At 54.9% G+C, this 8,983-nt stretch overlaps 4 protein-coding genes across 4 annotated transcripts in view; 2 read left to right on the top strand and 2 right to left on the bottom strand.

The window, feature by feature from the left end:
- Positions 1-1,854: 1,854 nt before the first annotated feature.
- Positions 1,855-2,683, bottom strand: GUITHDRAFT_116089 (hypothetical protein; the record flags this gene model as incomplete). The annotated part of the gene is made up of 3 exons (XM_005824707.1): positions 1,855-2,019; positions 2,067-2,126; positions 2,270-2,683. The coding sequence occupies 3 exons, from the start codon at positions 2,681-2,683 to the stop codon at positions 1,855-1,857; spliced, it is 639 nt and encodes a 212-aa protein (XP_005824764.1).
- Positions 2,684-3,982: 1,299 nt separating this feature from the next.
- On the top strand, positions 3,983-4,984 carry GUITHDRAFT_154883 (hypothetical protein). Its single transcript, XM_005824706.1, has 6 exons — positions 3,983-4,041; positions 4,091-4,192; positions 4,280-4,470; positions 4,520-4,567; positions 4,623-4,674; positions 4,768-4,984. Exons 1-6 carry the CDS (start codon positions 3,997-3,999, stop codon positions 4,864-4,866), a joined length of 537 nt encoding a protein of 178 aa, XP_005824763.1. The 5' UTR covers positions 3,983-3,996; the 3' UTR covers positions 4,867-4,984.
- A 2,248-nt stretch (positions 4,985-7,232) lies between these two features.
- On the top strand, positions 7,233-7,586 carry GUITHDRAFT_52378 (hypothetical protein; the record flags this gene model as incomplete). The annotated part of the gene is made up of 1 exon (XM_005824705.1): positions 7,233-7,586. A coding segment is annotated over one exon (354 nt), but the record flags the coding sequence as incomplete, so codon positions are not given.
- Positions 7,587-8,647: 1,061 nt separating this feature from the next.
- Positions 8,648-8,983, bottom strand: part of GUITHDRAFT_144749 (hypothetical protein) — a gene marked incomplete at both ends in the record, with an annotated part of 6,048 nt that continues 5,712 nt past the window's right edge. Inside the window, one exon of the mRNA XM_005824704.1 lies at positions 8,648-8,875. Within this exon, the coding sequence (XP_005824761.1) occupies positions 8,648-8,875 (228 nt within the window). The remainder of the gene's footprint in view (positions 8,876-8,983) is intronic.

The following is an 8,983-nucleotide window of genomic DNA, read 5'->3' as shown; positions in this document are numbered from 1 at the left end:
TAGGAGCATAAGGAGGTCTTTGCCTTCTGACAATCAGATCTCGAGACTGCGGGTTATTGCGACTGTGTGTTTCATGTCGAGGCTTTAAAAAAAGATTCATGGCGTCAACCAAAGACGTCCCTCTGCTATTAGTTTTACAAAGGACAGCACCACATATCTTGCCCTGTTTCCATGCCGTGCTTCTCTTCTTGGTGGAGGAGGAGGAGGAGGAGGAGGAGGAGGTCCGGGGAACTCATAAGGGAAGGAGCATGAAACTAGAGGGAAGAGACGAGAGTTTGAAGATCAAGGAGTTTCAGGAGAGAGAAGGAGGAGGACGCGTGAGAAATTGAGGGCGGGGAGTTGAGCAGGAGAATGGAGAGAGGTAGGAACTGAGGGATCGGGCAGGGAAGGAGAATGGGTCCGGCACTTCCAACGGCTGCTGAAGATTTTATGGGAGCTGGAAGAGGCTGGAGAGAAGCACGTGAAGATTCATTACGAAGAGCCTTCCTCCTCCTCCTCCTCCTCCTCCTCTCCCTCCTCCTCCTCAACGTCGTCGTCGTCGTCGTCGTCAACTTTGCCCTCCTCTCCCTCTCCACCTTCGCGGGGCCCCGAGGCGACGGACGGTGGCGCGTTAGCAAGTTTCTACCGCAAGCAGCTGGACCAGGAGCTGAGGGAGGCAAGGAGGACCCTCAGTCAGCTCAACACCTTGCTGGGGGAGGAAGGGGTCGTGCAGCTGGGGGAGGAGGGGGTTTACAAGCTGGGGAAGGAGGGGGTCAAAGAGCTGGGGAGGGTGTTGGCCTCCTCCCTGGACTTCGTCGACGAGATTCAGACGCGGTTGCTCAGGGCCCAGCACGCCTGCAGGCAGCTGGAGAAGAGCTGAGGAGGTAGCTGGGGGTGGACACGTTTACATGCTCAACTAGGTGGAGGGCTGCTGGACTCGCATCCTCCGTACTTGCTCGCTTCAGCTGGGGGAGAGGTGGAGGTCAGCACGAGAGCAAAGACAGGAAAGAAGCTCACCTTGCCTCCCCCGCTGGCTTGACTTGTACCTGCGGGTGCGGTGAGAGGGGCAGGAAAATCGAGAAGGAGCAGGGGCAGGAGGACGAGGAGAGGAGATGAGAGAGCGTTGCAGGAGCAGGGGAAGGGGAGATGGAAAAGCAGGGGCAGGGGCATGAGGAGGAGGAGGAGCAGGAGGAGGAGGAAGAGAAGCATAAGAAGCGCAGCAGCAGCAGCAGCAGCAGCAGCAGCAGCAGCAGCAGTACCTTCTCCATAGGACGGTCATTGTGATTCCACAAACCAAAAGCACGAAAGTCCAGATGATAGACATAATGACCTCGTTGGTGAAAATCGAATGAATGCCTGCTCCTGCTCCTGCTCCTGTTCCCGCTCCTGCTCCTGCTCCTGCTCCTCTTCGTGCTCCTGCCCCTGCACCTGCCCCTGCCCCTTCTCCATTTGCCGCTGCTTCGTTTGCCGTTACCTTCACCTTGTCCGTCTGGTACGCGAGGGAGGAGACCAATGAATGGTTCGAACCACAGCAGGCGGCTGAGCGAGCATGGGATTCTGTGGAGGAGGAAGGCGATGGCAAGGTGGAGTTTGCCGGTGCAGTGGAGATGTTGCGAACGACGTGAGAAGCAAGGTGGTTGCTTGCTGGAAGGCAGTCAGGGCGATCAGTTGCCGTCCAGCATGTTCAGCACCTGAGTGACGGTCGATCTGAAAGATTGCTGCAAGGACACAAGAAGATCAGTTGTGAACTGACAGGCAACGAGAAGAGACGAGGAGGGCAAGGAGGGCAAGGAGACAAGAGGAGGGCAAGGAGGGCAAGGAGACACGGGGAGGGCAAGGAGGGCAAGGAGACACCAGGAGGGCAAGGAGGGAGGTTCAGCATCGTAAGGCTTTCAACTCACTCCTGCACAACTTCGTCTTCCAGTACTTGGGGTCTCGGCAGATCCTCCTCCTCTCCTCATCGGAGGTGATTCGAAGTTGGTTGATCGCCTTGTCCTCAGGGACTGTCTTGCTCTTCAGGCTCGGCAGCTCATGCTCGATCTGACGCCTCCAGTCATTCACATCACAACCAAGGCCGATGCTCCAACCTTTTCGATTCTCTTGTCAAAGAACTCTTTCTCTCTCGTTGCAAACTCTTTCCTCTTGATCTGCAAGGACATGTCATCCTCCTCCTTCCCCCTTCCCCTCTCCCACCTCCTGTTTTCCTCCTCCTCCTCCTCCTCCTCCTCCTCCTCCTCCTCATCCTCCTCTTCCTCCTCCTCCTCCTGGCCTCCCCCTACTCGTTACGGACCATCAGCTGAAGCTTCTTCAACAGATCTTTCGACTCCAGCCCCATCTCCTTGCTCTCCTCCTCCTTCCCGGCTTGCCGCAGCTCCTTCGCCTCTTGCAGCAGCTCATCTGCCAGCCTCGCGTCGTCCCTAGCGATCCTGTCCGCCTTGGCCTCCGACAGGCTCTCCATATTCTCAGCATGGCTCACTCTGGCCGGAACAACCGGCAGAGGATGGTGGTTGAACAGATTGATGTGTCCATCTTTCACTTGTATCCATGTGTTTGCGTCTTCCGTCTGCGTCCCAGCATCCTTGCTCCCTGCATGTTGCGACACAACTCTCCCTCGGACTGTCGTGGGCCCCTGGCTCGGTCGGGGAGCCTGCCGGGATATGATCTTGAGGACATGCTCTACCTGCTCCTCAATCTGAGATTTCATATCGCTCCCGCTATGTCTGCATGCTGGCTCGAGATTTCATATCGCTCCCGCTATGTCTGCATGCTGGCTCGAGCGAAGTTGCGGATTCAATCGCTGGTTGACGTCCCCAGTTGCTCAGGGGCCTTTGAGGGAGCGAAGATCAGCGGTGTTGGTGCATGGTAACTGTGAACTCATGTGAATGACTTGCAAGAGAAACGGGGGTACTTGCTACACATCTCCCTGCTCCTGCTCCTCCTGTGCCCTCCGTCGTGCACTACTGAGGCTACAATCTCATCAAATTTCATCTGAGCCTTACCGGTGGGCATGTAGATTTCCATAGAAATTACTGCCATTGTTCGAATTCCTTGGAACCCTTGGAGTCACTCCTCCCTTTCCCCTACTCTCTGTCCTCTATGCCATGAAATCCTTGCTCTTACTCAGCTCCTGCTCTTCGCTCATCTTTCGTCTTGCTTCCTCTGTTCCGAACTCTGCCATGACCCCGCCACCTCCGCGCTTTACCTCCACTGCTCCCCGACATATTTATTCCAATCCAAACTTTACCACTGCACAACAAGTACCCCCACTGTTACGCACAATTGCATCCTATTTGAGGGGGTAGTACCCCACCCCTCACATGGATCCTTCAGGTCTATTCTGTACCCCCCTTTTAGACTTATCTACCCCACCATACTTTCTGGACTGCTTCATAGGGAAAATGGAGGGTAGTCCTTTTGGAGGGGAGGTGTTTAAGTCTCTGGGGTGGACCCGCACGGAGGTCAAGTACCGGTAGTAAATCATATGAATTATTGGGGTAGGGGTGCAAAAGTAAAGATCCACAGAGTTCTGAGGGCAGCTCGCTGAACCTAGTGATTCCAGTAAGTCGGGCCCGGCCTGACCGGTTAAAAGCCGGCGACTCCGAGCTGTGGATTGATACAAAATGTGGGTGGGGGGTGGTCGTAGGTATGCGTTGGAATATCAAAGGCAGGGGTAATATAACCATAAAATGAGGGGTACATTTGGGATACATGGGGTAGGGCAGCTGGGTTTGATGCCCCGACTACAGTAGATAAAATTTGCTTCCACGCCAGCAGAGGAGAAGGGGGAGGGAGGCAAGGCAAGGCAAGGCAAGGCAAGGCAAGGCAAGACAAGCGAAATGGCGACACGTTAGATCTAGTCACCAAGATTGCTATTGACTCCGATAACAGGGAAAGTGACCCAGTATTGTTGGAAGAGGTCTAGAACTGATCTAGAACGGAAAAGAATGTTTCGCTGCGATTTCGTTGTGAGGCCAGTTGCCTTGACTGATGAGTGTTTGATTATAGTTGAACTTTGGAATGTCGAGTCTCGGTGAAATCGCTTCAAGGCTTCCAACATCCAAGGTGCCATCATTCCCCAAAGACTAGGATCACTGACCATTTTGAACATCAGTCTGACGAGGACAAAAGTAAGAGGAGTACTCTCTTCAAGCAATTTGATCCCAATGGAAACGGCTATCTCTCGCTTGCTGAGATTGACAAAGGGCTCCGCGAGGTGACTGTCTTCAATTGATCCGCTCCTTCCATTCTTCCTTTGAAATCCGAGCCGCGGATCTGAAGTCTTGCGTGTTTGAAACGACAGTCTTTCGGGCTCGACGCTCTTTACAACTGCAAGCCTGCCATCATGCGGGCATTTCAAGCTTCTAAGGGATTGAAGAAGGGCAAGGGAGGTCGTGAAGACGATTACGTCTCGCGTGTCGAATTCCGCATGCTCTTGGTGTACCTGAAGCAGTACTTCGAGCTGTTTCAGATTTTTGCCAGCATGGATCAAGGGTAAGAGGGCGCTGTGCGGCTGTGTGTGTCCCTTATGCGATCATGGCAGACAAGATAGGAGAGTCGATCTCAACGAATTCAAGGCTGCGACGCCACAGTGAGTGACAGATCAATGTTAGCTATGAGAACATTGCTCATGCCCGACATTTCAGGCTGATTTCTTGGGGGATGGAAATTCAGGACCCGGTGAAAACATTTCATGAGGTAAGTCCATACAGAACTTGACACTTGGTATCAACCATCACAGAAGCATACTTCACTTGACTATCCAATCGCTTACATTTGCATTCTTTGTAGATTGATTCAAATGGCGGCGGGCAAATCTTGTTCGATGAGTTCTGTGATTGGGCTATTCGCAAGAATCTGCTTGACCATGTGCATGATAACGACGATTGAACAACCAGTGAACGAAGGTCGGAGCCCGCCGCCGGAGTCCGAACGGCCCGATCAGGGCCCGGAGCTCAGCCGCGTCACTGCGAGTCACGGAACTTCGGAAGCGGCGCGCAGCCGCCCGGCGGCCGCCCGCGGCGGCCCGGGCTTGCCCCCACGGTGCCACTACCACTGTCACCGTGACAGGCCGGGCCCACTGTCCGATCCGGGCCGCCGCTGCCGGAGTTTCAGTGATACGGTTTCCGACTCTCAGATTCCGAACTTCCGTCTCCATAACTTGAGAGTCGGAATCGCAAAATTGAAAACTTCGCACCCTGAAAACTTGCAAACTTCGTTTCACCTGAACACCCCCTAGTTTCCCATCGATCACCCCCCTTTTTATGAGAGTACCCCCTGATTCCATTTCCACCCGAATGATTTGTCGTGCTGTCACCCCTACCATATTGATGAGCCATCAATCAGCTGAGTATGTGGGTAGGGGTGATATACCCCACCCTCTTGAGCAATCTTATTTTCCCCGTGGTATCACCCCTACCCCCTTTCCTTGGCCACAAGAACAGAGAATGAGCCAGGTGGGGTCGTACAGGATAACCGTCCATGAGGGGTGTTCAGATACACCCCCTACCCTCTTTGTTCCCATGTTTTGGAATATTAATTCACCGGTGGTATGAACAACCCCTACCCCCTTCTTTTCTGCTCCTACTCGTCGCTCTTCAAAAATTGAATTCACCACCCCACTTAAGGGGTACAAGGTTTCACCACCCTGACCACCTCATTTGTTGAAGTACCCCTTTCAAATAATTAACACCCCTAATGTTTATGTTTCATAAGGGGTACTTAGGTATGACATTGCATCATACACCGGTCATGGAGTTCTCTTCACCCCTGATCAACCTACCCTACCCCTTTCAAATTCCTCTGCCACACTGCGCCATGGCTTTTGCCATCTCCTTACCTCGCGCTTCGCTTCGTGATCGCCATGCGCTGTTCCTTTGCCTCCTCCTCCTCCTGGCACAGTGCTTCCTTTGGTCTCTCCCTTGTCTTGTTGCCCTTCACCATCATCTGCTCCTGCATCTTTTGCGTGGTCCCAACTGTCAAGGTGTCCTGCCTTGCTCGCCTCCGTTGCTTGCCTTGCCTCCCTTGCCTCCCTCGCCACCCCAGACGGCATGTCTTCTGCCTTGAGCGACGACAAGTGTCTTCGTTCCTGTCATTGGGGCTTAAATCTTCATTCTCCTCAGAATTTCGTGAATTCTTTCGCTCGTGTACCTGGCGCATTGCGAGTTCTAAATGAATTTGCGACATCGCCGTTGTCCATTTGCACCCGAACTCTCATCGTTCCTCAAGCTCACTGCACTGTTTGTTTCATGCATTATGTGGCTCGTGAAACGCATTCACCTTCGTCTTTCCGCTTTTGAGCTGCCTCACTTCTATTCTTTGTTGAAGGAACAACTTGTACCGCTTGTTTGATTTGGAAACATTCTTTGTTCTCTCACGTATTTGTACATGGCATGCTTAACCTATCTTCGGAAAATCAATCAATTTTGTCTATCTTCCATCCTCACAACCTATCTTCTCTTGCTTTTCCATACGCCACACATCATGTGGCCCTTAATCGGTTCTAAGCTTTGAACGTATGTCCTTGTGGGAAAGGATACACAAGTATTTTTCCTCTCCTGACTGTCTTTTTCAGGAAGAAAGTCAGAAAGACTGTATCGGGTCCCTCTTTGCTCCCGAGGTAAGCTTGCAGCTTTTTGTATCGACTCGTTCATCAGTGCGCTGCAGACCATCTCTTCCTGGCCTAGCGAGCGATCGAGCGAGATTGGTGCAGCGATCCTCAACTTGTACATGGAATGGACCTCCTAGCAAGTTTAGGAGCAGCAGCTGAACCGATGTCGGTGCAAGAGAAGAACGCTGCTCTGAAGGAGGAGGCCAAGACTAAGTTAGGGAAGCGAAGCAACTCCGAGACAAATCAGGCTGCATCGGAAGCAGCGCACACTACTAGCTCGTCTTCATCAGCAGTAACCACAAGCCCGCGGACCAGACAGGCAGAGGCAGCTGCCATCGCCGCACTCACCAGCGTCGCCTCTTCGGAGCTCCACAAGTCGTCCAAGAAAGGAGGCGAAGACAAGGAGATCAAGTCGGAGAATGGCTCTTCCGCAGGTCGTGAAAGGGAGTCTTCAAGAAAGCGAGCGCGGCAGCTGGACTTCGGGGGGGAGAGCTCGGGAACAGTGTGGGCTCAGGCGTACCCCGTGGAGACCAACGGTGAGGCTGCCAACTCTGGCCAACTCTCCCCTTCGTCTGCCGCTGGGACTCTGCTGGGGTTTGCAGGAGCAGCGCAGACAGCATGGATGTCAGAGGCGCCGTCGACTCCGAGCAAGAGGAAGCAATGCAACTGCAAGAACTCAAAGTGCCTGAAGCTCTACTGCGAATGCTTCGCCTCCGGGTCCTACTGCAACCTCTCCTGCAACTGCCAGCTGTGTCAGAACAACGAAAACTACGAGAAGCAGAGAAAGTCGGCGATCGACGCGACGCTGGAGCGAAATCCTCTAGCCTTTCAACCCAAGATCGCATCCAGCGCTCCTCCCGGCATCGAGGACTCGCCGGTGCAGGGGAGGCACACCAAGGGTTGTCACTGCAAGAAGAGTGGGTGCCTGAAGAAGTACTGCGAGTGCTTCCAGGCAGGAGTCCTGTGCTCGGCTCAGTGCAAGTGCCACGAGTGCAGGAACACGGAGGATAGCATGGAGCGGAAGGCGATGCTGTCCGTGGGGGTTGGGGACGGGGCTACGACTCCTTCCTGCAGGACTAACGAGAACTCCAGCTCCCCCTCCCCCATCGGCTTCAAGAAGGTTATGACTCACTCTCCTCGCCCGGTATGGTCTGGCCCGTCGACTCAGTGGTCTGGCCCGTCGACGCAGGGCGTGAGCCCCCAGGAGGGGACGGGAAGTCAGACGCCCGTCGCTGGCTCGAGCTCCGAGGTGCTGCGTTGCCTTCTGCGATCTTGAGCCAGGCCGGGCTGGGCTCAGCGATCTCCTCGCAGCTGCAGCAGGTGATGGCGAGCCTTCGGATGTCGCAGAAGCCGCACGGCTCCGGGATGACCTCCTCCCTCATCGGCCTGCCGCTGGTCAAGTACGGGAAGCTGGCGGAGAGGAGCGTTTTCCGGAACCACCTGAGCGACCCCGTGCTCTTCAACCTCTGCCGTGTGCTCCTGCTAAGCTCCACGAGGAAGAAGGCAAGTGAGGCGCAGAGAGAGGCAAGCGCGGGATGGAGGGGGCAGGGGGAACCGCAAGGAAGCGGCGCCAACGGGTCAGAGGGACGGAGGGGGGAGGGGAAGGCAGAGGAGGCCGCTAGCAGCAGCGTGGGGGGCAGGAAGGAGTCGCGGCTGGGCGTGCGAGACGCAGACATGGAGACGGCGATCTTGGAGGAGGTCAAGTCGTACCTGATGAGGATGGTGGAGATCGTCAGAGTCCAGCCAGCACAGGGAGCGGGTTCGTCGCAGGAGAGGCAGCAGCCGCAGCAGCCTTCTTCCTCCTCTGAGCAGGGACGGGGCAACGCTGATGGTGCTCAGGCCCAGGAAGATGCTGCGGCTGCTTCGTCCACAGGGCAGAAAGAGGGAAAGTGAGAGGAGGAGGAGGAGGAGGAGGAGGAATGAATTCTCCTCGTATTGATTTCAAATAAATAATATTCGAGACATTTAGCTTCCCTCTCCTGCTCCCTTACCTCTACATCCCCTCCTCCTCCTCTTCCTCCTCCTCCTCCTCCTCCTCCTCATACACACCCGTCGTCTTCTTCAATCCCCATCCCCGTCATCCCTCCTCCTCTGCTGCTTCTTAACTCGGACGGGAACGAGAACGTCGAGCTCACGGGCGGAGAGAGGGAGTAGGGAGGAAGGAGTCTCCCACCTGGTCTCTCCTGTGCTCCTGTTGTGCCAGTAGACTCGCCCCCCGTTAGTCTTTATCCTCCTCCACTTCTCTGCCTCGATCCTCGCGGCGTTGAGGGCTGAATGTGGCTGAAGGTCCTGGGGACAAGTGAGAGGAGGGAATCAAGGGGGGCAGAGGATAAAAGATGTCCAGGATAGGGGAGGAGGAGGGGAGAGGAGAGGAGGGAGTGGGAGGAGGGAGGGAGG

Source organism: Guillardia theta, assembly GCF_000315625.1.
Source record: "Guillardia theta CCMP2712 unplaced genomic scaffold GUITHscaffold_91, whole genome shotgun sequence".
Lineage (NCBI taxonomy): Eukaryota > Cryptophyceae > Pyrenomonadales > Geminigeraceae > Guillardia > Guillardia theta.
This window is presented reverse-complemented; position numbering and strand designations above follow the sequence as displayed.